At 54.5% G+C, this 15,193-nt stretch overlaps 1 protein-coding gene across 1 annotated transcript in view; it reads left to right on the top strand.

The window, feature by feature from the left end:
* Positions 1 to 15,193, top strand: part of KATNIP (katanin interacting protein) — a 201,618-nt gene that overhangs the window by 137,230 nt on the left and 49,195 nt on the right. Inside the window, exons 15-16 of the mRNA XM_065412567.1 lie at positions 4,237 to 4,968; positions 6,270 to 6,478. Coding sequence (XP_065268639.1) covers positions 4,237 to 4,968; positions 6,270 to 6,478 — 941 coding nt within the window. The remainder of the gene's footprint in view (positions 1 to 4,236; positions 4,969 to 6,269; positions 6,479 to 15,193) is intronic.

Here is a 15,193-nt window from a genome sequence, read left to right as displayed (position 1 = left end):
GCCTGTTCTAGAAATGGGTTTACAAAGTATTACACTGTTATCTCAAAATACTACATAGTGTAAAGTCATTGGTTCCCACACCTTGACCCCCAGTGATAGATCCCTAGCATAAAGGTTATGTTCCACTCCCCTGGCTGTGTGAGTGAGTCTGTGGCTTGTTGTTTGTGTCAAACTCCTCCATCCCCCCCAGAAGAATATTTTTAACCACATCAGGCCAATGTAGTGTGACAGGGTAACTCATTTTTCTACAAACACCCCTAACAAATCTAATGGGTTTGAGCCCCAACCTCTTAAGAATGTATTTTTCTTGTCCTGCTTAGATCTCCATTAGTTCTCATTACCTTTCACTGAAACATGTATAAATGATTATAACCAGTGTGAGGCCCAGTCAGTGGATTATCTGGGCAGGATCATTAGCTCAACCTCCACTGGTGAGCTGATTGCTCAAAAACACAAGTACAATTTATTCATATAGCAAGTGCATGAAAGTTTAGCTATCTGACACAAAAATATAACTCCAATGCCCAGATTCAGCAGCCTGTCAAAGAGTCAATGGAAGTTCTGATTGGTCAAGCAATATGGCAGAGGTGTGGCTCGCAAGCCACATGTAGCTCTTTTACCGTTAAAGTGAGGCTCGCATAGCCTCCCCCCCCCAATCTCCACCTACCACACTTGGGGGAGGCACTCAGGACCTCTGCCTTGCAGCGGGGAGGGAGGGTGTCTTGGGGCTTCTGCCCAGTGGGGAGGAGGGTCTCAGGACTTTAGGCCTGCGGGGCTCACCTGTGGTGGCTTGGGGCTTCAGCAGGACGGGGGCTGAAGTGCCAAGCCCCAGCAGGAGCCTCCCGCAGGGCTGAAGTGCCAAGCCCCAGCAGGAGCCTCCCGAGGGGCTGAAGACCCAAGCCCTGGCAGGTGCAACCCAGGTCTCGAACTTCTGAAGCTTGTCGTATGCAGCTCGGAGGGTCGGTACCTTCGGCCACCCCTGCAATATGGGATAACACCCTATAAGAACTTCTATTAGAACAAATTATTGTGTCTTCTATCAGTCTGCATTTACCATGGTGCTTTTATTTAAATCCCTTGATTCTTTATGTACATCTTTTTCCTGAAAAGAAATATAAATTTGTTTTGAAATAATTAAAATCTGTACAAACCGCAACCAAAAAGGTTGCTGGAAAGAAGCATGGGATCCAACATCCGTTCTTTGATCCACATTGTTCAGTATATGATGCACATGCAGACCACTCCTGGCAATAAAAAGTGAATATAAAAGCAAAATAATAAAAGGTAATGCTCAACATCTCTGTGTGAAATTCTAGAGCACTGTGGGTAGGAGGGTGCGGGTTAACAATTAGCATTTCATTCTTTCTTTATGAATACTTCAACGAGCAGCTTCCTTTTATGCATCTGTACTAGGGCTGTCAAGCGATTAAAAAAATTAATTGCAAATAATCGTGTGATTAAAAAAATCAATCGCGATTAAATGCATGATTAATGGCACTGTTAAAGAATAATAGAATACCATTTATTTAAAATTTTTGGATGTTTTCTACATTTTCAAATACATTGATTTCAATTACCACACAGAATACAAAGTGTACAGTGCTCACTTTATATTATTTTTTATTACAAATATTTGCACAGTAAAAAACAATAGTATTTTTCAATTCACCTAATACAAATAATGTACTGCAATCTCTTTATCATGAAAGTTGAACTTAGACATGTAAAATTATGTACAAAAAAACTGCACTCAAAAATAAAACAATGTAACATTTTAGAGCCTGCATGTCCACTCAGTCCTACTTCTTGTTCAGCCAATCACTCAGACAAACAAGTTTGTTTACATTTGCAGGAGATAATACTGCCCACTTCTGTTTACAATATTACCTGAAAGTGACAGCAGGTGTTTGCATGGCACAGTTGTAGCTGGCATCGTAAGATATTTACGTGCCAGATGCTCTAAAGATTCATATGTCCCTTCATGCTTCAGCCACCCTTCCAGAGGTCATGTGTCCATGCTGATGATGGGTTCTGCTCGATAACGATCCAAAGCAGTGTGGAGCGATGCATATTCATTTTCATCATCTGAGTCAGATGCCACAAGCAAAAAGTTTATTTTCTTTTTTGGTGGTTCGGGTTCTGTAGTTTCCGCATTGGAGTGTTGCTCTTTTAAGACTTCTGAAAGCATGCTCCACACCTCGTCCCTCTCAGATTTTGGAATGTACTTCAGATTCTTAAATCTTGGGTCGAGTGCTGTAGCTATCTTTACAAATCTCACATTGGTACCCTCTTTGCGTTTTGTCAAATCTGCTGTTCTTAAAATAGGGTTACCATATTTTAGTTTTAAAAAAGGAGGAGGACACTCCACAGGGCCCCGGCCCCGCCCCCGCCCCAACTCTGCCCCTTCCCCTGAACGCTCCGCCCCCTGCTCCTCCCCCTCCCCTGCTTCCCGCGAATCAAATGTTCGCGGGAAGCCTGAAACAGGGAGGCAGCAGGTAAGCTGGTGTGGCGCGGCCCAGTCCGGCCCCCCTGGCCGAGCGGCTCCCTCCAGCGGCCGGCCGGCCCAGGCCAAGAGGCTCTGGCCCCAGGGTCTCCCGCCCAGCTCGGGTCCTGGGCCCCGCTGGCCCCTCCCTCCCTATTTTCCCGGACATGTCCGGCTTTTTGGGATTTCCTCCCGGACGGGGATTTGAGTCCCAAAAAGCCGGACATGTCCGGGAAAATCCGGACGTATGGTAACCCTACTTAAAACGAACATTTGCTGGGTCATCATCCAGACTGGTATAACATGAAATATATGGCAGAATGCAGGTAAAACAGAGCAGGAGACATACAATTCTCCCCCAAGGAGTGCAGTCACAAATTTAATTAACACATTTTTTTTAAACGAGCATCATCAGCATGGAAGCATGTCCTCTGGAATGGTGGCCGAAGCATGAAGGGGCATACAAATGTTTAGATTATCTGGCACATTAATTCCTTGCAATGCTGGCTACAAAAGTGCCATGTAAATGCCTGTTCTCACTTTCAGGTGACATTGTAAATAAGAAGCAGGCAGCATTATGTCCTGTCAATGTAAACAAACTTGTTTGTCTTAGCAGTTGGCTGAACAAGAAGTAGGACTGAGTGGACTTGTAGGATCTAAAGTTTTACACTGTTTTGTTTTTTTGAGTGCAGTTATGTAACAAAAAAAATCTACATGTGTAAGTTTCATTTTTATGATAAAGATATTGAATTATGATACTTGTATGAGGTGAACTGAAAAACACTTTATCATTTTTACAGAGCAAATATTTGTAATAAAAATAATATAAAGTGAGCACTGTACACTTTGTATTCTGTGTTGTAATTGAAATCAATATATTTGAAAATGTAGAAAAGCGTCCAAAATATTTAATAAATTGCAATTGGTATTCTATTGTTTAATAGTGTGATTAATCTCAATTAATTTTTTAATCGCGATTAATATTTTTGAGTTAATCGCGTGAGTTAACTGCGATTAATTGACAGCCCTAATCTGTACCTTTATACAAAGCTGCACCAGTATAGTTGCACATCTGTCTCACTACAGTCTCTTGTATACTACAATCCAAAGCCCATTGAAAGCCTCCCATGATTTCAGAAGCCTTTGGACCAAGCCCGTACTTAAAATTTGCACGATGATCCTGTAATTGACTTGTATTTCCATAACAGTGCTCAGCTGATGATACTCAGGCAGCCTTAAAACTTGGATTCCTTCCTTTTTTTTTTTTTTGCTGGTTTGTGTCTCAACATTAACCTTTATTGACATAATTATTTTGTTTAACACTAAGCTGGGAAAGGGAGTCAGAGATTTTAACCTTGTGTGATGAGAGAAGCAATGTAATAGCCAGGGCCAGCTACAGGGTTTTGGCCACCCCAAGCAGCCAAAAAAAAAAAAAAAAAAAAAGCCGCGATCGCGATCTGCGGCGGCAATTCGGTGTAAGGTCCTTCGCTCCGAGCGGGAGTGAGGGATCATCCACCGAATTGCCGCCGAATAGCTGGACCTGCCGCCCCTCTCCGGAGTGGCCGCCACATGCACCAGCTTGCCAAGCTGGTGCCTGGAGCCGGCCCTGGTAATAGCAGCATTAGAACAGAATGCTACAGCAAGAGCACCCAACATAACCAACACAATGGTCTACATTCGATAGTCTACATTGTGGGAATTAGTTTCTCGTCATGTCTACATATATAAAGACTTATCTTGGATTTTATTTTCAGATGAAGCCCTTTGTGTCAATGGCCTAAAAAACTTCAGAGCTGGGTGGCATAGTGAACAAGAACACACTCTGCAGGAGTCATGGAACTCCCTTCTAAAGTTCAATTATTCTCACCGTGGGCGAATCTCCAACATGGATTTTCAAGGGGATATCTTTGATGAGTTTCTCCATCAGCAGAAAATCAGCCGGCATGGAGAACATCAGCTTATGAGGAAAGAAGGAATACAAGTGCTACCAAAAAGACAAGAAGAAAATTACATGGAGACAGATGATGGAAATGATTTTAAAATCCCTGTTTTGCCATATGGACAGCACTTAATAATAGACATTAAATCCACATGGGGAGACAGACACTATGTTGGTCTTAATGGAATTGAAGTTTTTAGTTCCAAAGGAGAGCCTGTTCAGATTTCAAAGATAAAAGCTGAGCCACCTGATATAAATATTTTACCAGCCTATGGCAAAGATCCAAGAGTAATAACCAATCTAACTGATGGGGTAAATCGGACACAGGATGACATGCACCTTTGGTTAGCACCCTTTACTCCTGGGAAGCCTCACCGTATCTATATTGACTTTGTGAATCCCTGTCAAGTAGCTATGATCAGGATTTGGAATTATAATAAATCCCGAATACACTCCTTCCGAGGTGTGAAAGATATTACAATGCTATTAGATGAGCAATGCATCTTTAAAGGAGAAATTGCAAAGGCTTCAGGAACATTGTCTGGAGGTATAGTATGATCCCTCATTTTCTTTGTGAAAACGACACCTGGCTAAACTGCTGTTTTTAGCATGCTAGCTAGAGTTAGCATGGGTACATCTGCATGAGCTGGGAATCAAACTTCCCAACTCAAATGTAGATGTATCCTCTGTAAAGAGATTTTTTTATATTTATAGCTCCTAGAGTCCTCAGCCAGGACAGGGAACAGACAAAAAAAACAGAACATTGTCTCTGCCCCAGACAGCTTACAATCTTGGGCTTTATTTGTATTGTCCTTGTTTTTATGTGTATGAGATTTTTTTTTACAGATTTATATTTTAGATATGTTTAAAAATCCTCTGGATTCTCTAGACTCACCTACACTACAATAAAAAATTGTGTTTTAACCTGTTAACTACAATAGAATCTCAAAGATACGAACACCAGAGTTACAGACTTACCGGTGAACCGGACACCATGTGGAACTGGAATTAATCAATCAGGCAGCAGCGGAGACAAACAAAAAAAACAAAAAAACAAAAACAAAAAAAACCCCCACACAAATACTGTACTGCCTTGGGGCTTTAGCCCTGGAGCTCAGGGCTTCAGCCATGGGGGGTTGGGGCTGCAGCCGCAAGTGGGGGATCAGGGCTCCAGGCGGGGGAGAGCTTGGGGCTTCAGCCCCATGGCCATGGGTGCACCAGGGCTCAGGACTTTAGCTACAGTTTCAGCCCCAGCACTCTCCCAGTAGCTAAAGCCCCGAGCCCCAGTGGGCCTCCCTGGCTGAAACCGGGAGCAGAATAGTGGGGAGCCCCAAGCCCCGATGCCTGCGACGGGGTTGAAACTGGAAGCAGAAGCGTGGGGTTTCTGCCCCAAGCCCCAGCACTCCCCCCCACATCAAAAGCCCTGAGCCCTGTTGCTCCCATGGGGCAGAAGCCCTGAGGCCCCTGCCCGGAGCCCTGGCACCCCAAAGGTCAGAAGCCCTGACCACCACCACCCTGCGGCTGCAGCCCCAACCCCCCCCCCCCCCCCCCCCCCCGTGGCTGAAGTCCATAATGTCTTGTTCAGAGTTACAGAACATTTCATAGTTACGAACAACCTCCATTCCCGAGGTGTCCGTAACTCTGAGGTTCTACTGTAACATGACTAAACTGTAGCATAGATAAGGAATAAATTGTCCCTTGTCTCTGTTACAATTTACAATCATATTAGTTAAACATATTACTCAACGCATGTTAAAACATAGTTCCATATTGTAGTGTAGTGAAGCCTGTTGTTTGCAGTGCTTTCACATTGTGTTTTAATTCCTAATGTCTTGTTGTGCTTTTCAGCTCCAGAGCACTTTGGGGATACGATATTGTTCACGACTGATGATGATATTCTAGAGGCCATATTCTGCTATGATGAGACTTATGATGGAGAAATTGAAAATGTGTGCTCGCTAAGATATGAGGAAGAGCTAAAGAGACCAAGGACTGCTGATGGGGAGGGAGATGAGAGACCTTTTACACAAGCAGGCTTAAGAACAGATGATAAGCAGGTAGGACACATATTAAATGAGGATTTCTAAGGAAACTATCTTCTATTTCCATTGAATAGTTCCAGTGGCAATAATTGATATCAGGGACTGAAGCTGGGACTGATATGGCTGTCAGTCTGTTCTGAGGATTTTATCACCAATCATATTACGGGGACAAATTTGTTTTCAAAATGAATATTGTATTCCAATTTTTGTCTTTTCTTATTTATTCATGAGCATTTAATGAAGGCTATAGTGACATTATACACAAACTTCCTCTTTAATTATGTGGATGGAGATAAGACAGTGTTTCTTTTGGTTTAGACCCAGCTGCATATGTATACTGCTTTGAAGTTTTCTGTGTTTTTAATCCACAACTGGTTCTAGCAGGTTCCTGATTACTCTAGTGCAGCCCCTGTTCTGGTCACTCAGGGAACAGAAAACTGTTCAGCCAGTGGCCGGTGTGTTTGCCTTTGACCAGACTTCTGCTGGAACCTTCCCTGTTACCGTACCCAGGGAAAAGGGATCTTCTTCATCTGGGACTAATAGATCTCTCCCATTGATCATTCTCCTGCTGCCCTCTGGCCTGGAGGGAGGTAGGTAGGGGGCTGCTCCTCCTGCTACTAGGCCCTGGGCTCTTCCTACAACTGCTGTCTGTTGCTGCTGCTCCAGCTACTCCCCTGGCTGAGCCAGACCCCCCACCCCCATCTCTGCTACCTACTTGCTGGCTGGCTGCTAGACCCCCCCACACCCTTGGTTGCTGCTGTTCCAGTTAGAGCCCCCTGAGGGGGGGGCCTGCTGGCCCATTCCCCAGTGGAGGGGAGGGAGGGACCCCAGCCATTGCTCCTGCTGCTGTGGACACCACCACCATTGACCACCACCTGAGAGGGGTCCTTCCTGCTGGCCACCAGACTGCCGCCTAAAGCTGCTGTGTTTGCTGCTGGGAGCTGCTGGAGCCCCGAGGAGAAGAGGACCATCTGCCAGTAGGGTAGCGTGTAGGAATTCTACAGGCCACCGTGGAGGGGGCCCTCCCAGACTGAGTAACTTTTGAACTGTGCTCTTGTGGTGGGGGTCTAGACTGTGTTTGTGGGAAACAGGGGGTGTGGCGTGGAGCCTGCCCCCTGGTCTGTCTGTGTCCCCCCCCCGACCCCCCCCACCACCATCATCGTTGCCCCCTCCACCACCCCCACCGGCTACTCACCATCTACCTCGAGCTCCTGCTTCTGGGACTCAGCTGCTCACCTAGGCTTGCCACGCCCTGTTGCCACCATTGGGCCTGATACAGCAGCCAGCTTACAAGGACTTTCTTTTTGTTGCAAGCGCACGTGGGTGCACGTGCCCCCCCCCTTTTGGACTGTCCCCCTCCCCCCTGCAGCAAGCCCCCAGCTTTGCCCCTGCTGCCTACCCATTTGCCCCTTGCTGCCTTTTGCCCCTCCCCCTTGCCCCAGCCCCTTGCTAGCTCCAGTTTGTTTGCCTGCCCCGCCCTTTCCCTCTGCAGCCTTTGTTTGTTTGACCCGCCCCAGCCTCTGAAGCTAGCCCCGTGGTTCCTCTGCCCCATTCTCCGCCTGTTTGTTCCCTTCCCCCTGCGGTCCCCTTGCCCTGATTAGCCCCTCCCCTCATGCGCCCATGTCCCCTCCTATGCGCTTGTGCCCCTCCCCGTTTTAGTTTGAACCTGTCTCACTGCACCCCACACTGCTGTTATATCCCCCCTTCCTTGGTGCAACTAGAGGAGCCGGAAACCCTCCCCGAGTCGGTGACTGACCCCTAGCCCTTAATAGTACCCCCATCCAGCCAACCTCCTTTTTTGGCGCCCTCCTCCCCTGCCTGCAGCCTAGCGGGGTGGAGTGGTCGACCTGCTTCCCCTTTCTCTGCCCCCTCCGGTGTTTGTTCTCCCCCCGTCCTCATTATGGCAGGGGACGAGGCGAGTGGGACCCCTCGGACAGACCCTGCTGCCCCTCCTCCACCCGCCCCACCATCGTCCCCCCTAGCCTCTACCTCAACCGCCGCTGCCGTGCCACCTGCTACCGCCCCTGCTGGAGCGGCGGCGGGTAACGAGGTGACCTCCGCTGCTGCTACGTCCCTCACCCCCTCCGACTCTGGGGGAGCCCCCCCAGCCGGCAGGAAGGGCCAGGGCACAAAGAAAGGTAAAGGCCCCGCCAAAAAGGCCAGGCCCTCCATGGCAGGGGCTGCCCCCACTGCCGCGGCCCCGCCACCGGCCGCGGCGTCCCTCTCCGCTATTCCCTCCACCAGCTCTGTAGGTGTCCCTCCCCCGGCCCCCAGGGCATATGCCCAGGTGGCGGCGACCCCCCCGCCTGCCGCTGCATCATCATCTCAACCGGCCACCGCCTCTGCTACCATCTATAGTGGCCGGGGCCCCTTCCCCACCTTGACCAGGAAGCATGGCGTCCGTTGCCTCCTGGTACCCGCCTTGCCCCACATGGAGACCTACGTGCGGGCGTTGGCGAGGGTGGTGGGGCCCACGGCCATTGTGGCGGCCTCCAAGATGTACGGAAAGGTCGTCTTCTTCCTAGCATCGGAGGCCGCCGCCCAGGAGGCGGTGGAGAAGGGCCTGGCGGTGGGGGGCGTGTTCGGCCCCCTGGAGCCGCTAGAAGACCTGGACGCCCGACTGGTCCTGACCTCTGTCCCTCCTTTCCTTCCTAATGCCGCCCTGTTACCCGCTCTCTCTACCCTGGGGAGGCCGATCTCTGTGGTCAGCCCTCTCCCATTGGGCTGCAAAGACCCCGCCCTCCGTCATGTTCTCTCGTTCCGCCGGCAGGTACAGTTACAACTGCCGCCGGCGGCGCGTGACTGTGAGGCGCTCGAGGGGTCCTTCTTGGTCCCCTACCAGGGGGCCCGCTACCGGGTGCATTATTCGATGGGGGAGGCCCGGTGCTACCTCTGCCGGGCGATGGGACACGTCCGGAGGGACTGCCCCTTGGCCCGGCACGGAGGGGCATCCGGGACCCCCGAGCCCCGGCAGGGCGCTGGCCCCGTCATCGCCGGCGCCCCTGGCTGCCTGGCGCCCGAAGCCGCCCCTCCTCCTTTCCGGCCCAACAACGCTCCTGCTCGGGCCCAAGGGGTATCTCCCCTAGTGCGCCCAGACGAGCGGGAGGGCCCCGCCTCTGCTGCCTGCGATCTGGCAGGGCCTGTGGAGGAGGGTGAGGTAGGGATACCGCCGGGCATAGAAAAGAGCATGCCCCAGGGAGACTCCTCCCTCCTACATGCTGCCCCACCATTGCCTCCCCGAGTCCCTGAGCCTTCGCCCTTGCTCCCTGACCCGACCCCTGTTAGCCAGCCCCCGGATGATGCCATGGAGGGCTGGTCCTTAGTACAGGGGAAGCGGGGCAAGCGGAAGGCTCGAGCTCCGCTGTTCCCATCTGATGCGGTAGCCCCCCGGAAGACCAGGAAGGGGGGCACCGATGCCGAGCCTTCCGCTTTGCCCCCTGCTGATTCCAATTCAGTGGTGCCGGCTGGGGATGCCGTGGCAGCACCGGAAAGTAATATCGCCCCTCCTCCGGAGTCCCTTCCTATGGAAGCCCCTGCTGGGGCCCCTCTCGCCCCCTTACAATCTGAAGCACCAAGGCGAGCGTCGCTTCGGGTGCTGGCAGGGAGAGCCCTGGGGTGGTGGAAGGTGATCTCCCCTCCATTTATGAGTAGATCGAGGCCCTGGGTCTGACCCCGGTTACCCAGGGGGAGGACGACCCTCTGCCAGCGGGCCTCGATTTGAGCGACCTCGCCTCGGCCCCTCTTTCCCCGTGTTCCGTCCCCTTATCCACTGCCTCCGCTCCCGCCACCGAGGAGCCCCTGGACTCTTCCATCAGCCAGGCCGCAGATGGCACCCCGCTAGCGGCCACCAAGCCTCTTGAGGCGACGGCCAGTGCCACGCAGCCGGGACCCGAGTCGCCAGGGGACTCCCTCGTGGCTGAGGGGCAGCCGACCTCCTTTCCGGGTGGGGGCCCCATCGTTGATTCTCCACCTACGGGTGCCGTGGCCTTACCCTTTGCCTTGGAGCACGAGCCCGGCATCGCCGAGGGCCTACCTCCCTCCCCGCAAATGGGCTCAGGGATTTGCGGGGTGTTACCCCCCCCCCACCCAGTGGCCTGGCTGCTGGGACCCCCAATCCCAATATCGCCCCTTCCCCTGTCCCTATTCCTGATTCCGGCCCTGCCCCTGACACCAACCCCGTCCCTGTCCCCTCCACTTCCCGTGATGCTATTGCCGCCCCTGAGGCCGTCTCCTTCCATATTGCAGAGGATGACCCCCAGGGAGCGGCTTTTGTTTTTCCTTGTCCCGACCCACCAGGGGCTGCTATCTTCCCTCCACCGCCCCCTGTTGAACCGGGGAACGAGGCAGACCGTGTGGCGTCGGCCCATCGGACGCCACGTCGAGGGTCTGCCCCCTGCTTGCCCGTCTCGGTGGGCCACGGGGCTGTGACAGGGGCCCCACTGGGGGAAAGCCATAGATCGGTAACCCCACCCCCCCATACGCTGAGAGAGGAGCTACGGGAGTTCCTTCAGGACGTCCGTGACTCCCGCAACAAGGTACAGCTTGCACTCCAGCGATGGGGGGGATTTCCATCAGATCCTCTGGGCCGCGAGGGCCCTCATGGGGGAGGGTAAGAGGACCGGGAGGCAGGCTGCCGCGGCCTACCAACGGGTCCGCCTCTTCCGTGACTCCTTAATCACCTACAGGGTAGGTCACGGATTGTTGCGCGGCCCGACGGAGGCCGTGGGCGTCTCTGCCGGCGAGGATCCCCCACAGCCCTCATTATGGCACCGATCATCTTTGCAACATTGAACACCCGGGGCTGTAGGATGGGTCTCCGCAGGACCCAGGTGCTCTCCTTCCTTCGGGAGGGGGGGTACTCTGTGATTTTCCTGCAGGAGACCCATACGGATCCGGCCGCTGAAGCTAGCTGGCAGCTGGAGTGGGGGGACAGGGTCTACTTTAGCCACCTCACAGTTCGTACGGCTGGAGTGGCGACCCTGTTCTCCCCCGACCTACGGCCCGAGGTGCTGGGGGTCGCCGAGGCTGTGCCGGGCCGCCTGCTGCACCTCCGGGTCCGCATGGAGGGGCTTGTGATTAATCTTGTCAACGTTTACGCCCCGACATCGGGCCCGGAGAGGTTGCGTTTTTATCAGCAGGCGTCCGCCTTCCTCGGCACCTTGGATCCTCGCGAGTGCCTGGTCCTGGGCGGGGACTTTAACGCCACCCTCGAGGAACGGGACCGCTCGGGGACCAAGCAGCACCCGGCTGCCGCGGGCGTCCTCCGGGAGATCGTCGACCATCACTCCCTGGTGGACGTCTGGCGCGACCACCACCCGGATGACGTTTCGACGATCACTTTTGTCCGGGTGGAGGTCCATCGGTCGCGCCACTCCCGGTTGGACCGCATCCATTTGTCACGCTTCCATCTTTCACGGGCCCACTCCTCCAGCATTCGGCCGGCCCCTTTTTCAGATCACCATCTTGCCACCGTGACAGCCTCTCTATGCACGGAGAGGCCGGGGCCGGCCTATTGGCACTTTAATAATAGTTTGTTGGAGGATGTGGGCTTCGTGGCGTCCTTCCGGGAGTTCTGGCTGGCCTGGCGAGGACAGCGGCGTGCCTTTCCCTCGGCGCGGCGGTGGTGGGACCTGGGGAAGGTGCGCGCCCGGCTCTTCTGCCGTGACTACACCCGGGGCGCCAGCCAACGGAGGGATGCGGCGATAGGGCAATTGGAACGGGAGGTCTTAGAGCTGGAGAGGCGTCTGGCCGCCATCCCCAGTGATCCATCCCTCTGCGGAGCGTGCCGGGAGAAGCGGGAGGAGCTCCGGACCCTCGAGGACCATCGGGCGCGAGGTGCCTTTGTTCAATCCCGCATCTGCCTCCTTCGGGAGATGGATCGCGGCTCCCGCTTCTTCTACGCCCTGGAGAAAAAGAGAGGGGCTAAGAAGCATGTCACCTGCCTTCTAGCAGAGGACGGCAACCCCCTCACGGATCCGGCGGAGATGTGCGAGAGGGCCAGGACCTTCTACGCAGGCCTCTTCTCCCCGGATCTGACCGATCCTAACGCTTGCAGAGTGCTCTGGGCCGGACTCCCGACGGTCAGCGCGGGCGACCGAGACCAGCTGGAGCTGCCTCTCACTCTGGCCGAGTTCTCAGAAGCCCTCGGCCGCATGCCCACCAATAAATCTCCGGGCATGGACGGGCTGACCGTGGAGTTGTACCACGTGTTTTGGGACGTCCTCGGCCCGGACCTTGTCACCATCTGGGCCGAGTCCTTGCAGGGCGGGGTCCTCCCTCTTTCGTGCAGGCAAGCCATGCTCGCCTTATTGCCGAAGAAGGGAGACCTCCGCGATTTACGGAATTGGCATCCCATCTCGCTCCTCAGCACGGACTATAAAGTCATAGCAAAGGCCATCTCGCTGCGCCTAGGGTCCGTGCTGGCGGACGTGATCCACCCAGACCAGACCTACACCGTCCCGGGCCGTACCATCTTCGACAACTTGTATCTGGTCCGGGACCTCTTGGAACTCGGGTGTAGGGATGGTCTGTCGTTTGCCCTCCTGTCCCTGGATCAGGAGAAGGCGTTCAACAGGGTGGACCACGGGTATCTCCTGGGCACTCTGCGAGCGTTTGGCTTCGGGCCCCAGTTTGTGGGTTTTCTCCAGGTGCTGTACGCCTCCGCAGAGTGTTTGGTCAGGCTCAACTGGACCCTGACCGAACCGGTCAGCTTCGGGCGAGGAGTACGTCAAGGGTGCCCCCTCTCGGGCCAGCTGTATGCTCTGGCGATCGAGCCCTTCCTCTGTCTCCTCCGTAGGAGGTTGACGGGGTTGGTGCTGCGGGAGCTGGAGCTGCGGCTGGTCCTATCGGCGTACGCCGACGACGTGCTCCTCGTGGTCCAGGACCCGGGTGACTTGGTGCGGGTGGAGGCTTGCCAGACCATCTATTCGGCAGCCTCCTCCGCCCGGGTCAACTGGGTCAAGAGCTCTGGCCTGGTGGTAGGGGACGGGTGGCAGGCGAGCTCCCTCCCACCCGTGCTTCAGGCCGTCTGGTGGAGCGCGGGTCCGCTGCTCTATCTTGGCGTTTACCTTTCTGCCACGCATCTGTCTCCACCGGAGAACTGGCTAGGTTTAGAGGGCAGGGTGTCGGAGCGGCTCCGGAAATGGACAGGACTGCTCCGGTGTCTCTCCCTTCGAGGGAGAGCACTGGTGCTCAATCAACTAGTCCTGTCCATGCTCTGGTACCGGCTCAACACCCTGGTCCCGGCCCCGGGTTTCCTGGCCAACCTCCGGACGTCGATTCTGGAGTTCTTTTGGTCAGGACTGCACTGGGTCTCTGCGGGGGTTCTCCATCTACCCCTGGAGGAGGGAGGGCAGGGCCTGAAGTGTCTGCACACTCAGGTCCACGTCTTCCGCCTCCAGGCCCTGCAGAGACTCCTTTATGGTACAGGTAGTCCGGCGTGGAGCGTATTGGCGCACACCTTCCTGCGCCGCTTCCGAGGGCTCCAATATGACCGGCAGCTCCTTTGTCTCCATCTGAGAGGTCTTCCGCGAGACCTCTCCGGGCTGCCGGTCTTCTACCAGGACCTCCTCCGGACCTGGAAACTGTTCTCAGTGACCAGGTCCGTGGCGGCCACCGTGGGGGCAGATCTCCTCGCGGAGCCCCTGCTACACAACCCCCAGCTCCGTGTGCAGGTGGCGGAGTCCCCCGTGGTGTGCCAGAGGTTGGTCCTAGCAGAAGTCATCAAAGTCGGAGACCTCCTGGACTACGACCGGGGAGATTGGCTGGATCCCCTGACGCTCGCTCAGCGCATGGGGCTCTCCAGGCCTCGTACTCCCCAGCGTGTACTTCAGGAGGTGAGGGACGCTTTGCCGCCCGCTGCTCGGGACTATCTCGACCGGGTCCTGCGAGAGGGCACGCCCGGCCCACCCTCCACTCCGAGCCCTCCAGATTTTTTTATCGGGCCCCTGCCCCGTGGACCCAACCGGCCCCCGCCCCGTCCATTCGCCATGAGCCGGCTGCACGATCTACAGCCGGTTCTGTTCCGGACCGCGCCAAGGAAACATCTATACACGCTCGTGCTCCATGTTCTTCATGTCCTCACCCTCGCGTCCTGCCCCGATACGAAGTGGCGGGACCTCCTGCCACCTCTGGAGGGTGAGGAGCCCCGGTGGGCCAGCCTTTATTCTACTCTGATCCCGAAGCCCACCGGGGACATCAGTTGGCGGCTCCTTCATGGAGCCGTGAGCACGGGCGTGTACTTGGCGCGGTTTACCCCTATCCCAAACACCTGCCCGTTCTGCGCCGTGAGGGAGAACCTGGCGCATGTTTACCTGGAATGCGCCAGGCTGCAGCCCCTTTTCCGGCTTCTCAAGGATATTTTGTTAAGATTTTGGTTGCACTTTTCCCCTCACCTTTTTATTTATGCACTCCCTATCCGTCGCCCCACAAAGTCACGGGACCTCCTGGTCAACCTCCTCCTGGCCCTAGCAAAACTGGCCATCTATAAAACCAGAGTGAGGAGGTTGGCCGATGGAGTCTCCTGTGACTGTGGGGCCTATTTCCGGTCCTCCGTTCGTTCACGTATCCGGGCAGAGTTCCTCTGGGCAGTATCCACTGGCTCCCTTGACGCCTTCGAGGAGCAGTGGGCGCTGTCCGGGGTTCTCTGCTCGGTGTCCCTGTCTGGTTCCCTTCTTTTGACCCTTTGACCTCACTCCTGTCCCTGTTCTTTTATTAGTTGTCCCCCGTAAT

The sequence above is a fragment of the Emys orbicularis genome, chromosome 10 (genome assembly GCF_028017835.1).
Source record: "Emys orbicularis isolate rEmyOrb1 chromosome 10, rEmyOrb1.hap1, whole genome shotgun sequence".
Lineage (NCBI taxonomy): Eukaryota > Metazoa > Chordata > Testudines > Emydidae > Emys > Emys orbicularis.
The sequence above is the reverse complement of the archived record's forward strand: the minus strand, read 5'-3'. Positions and strand labels throughout refer to the sequence as shown.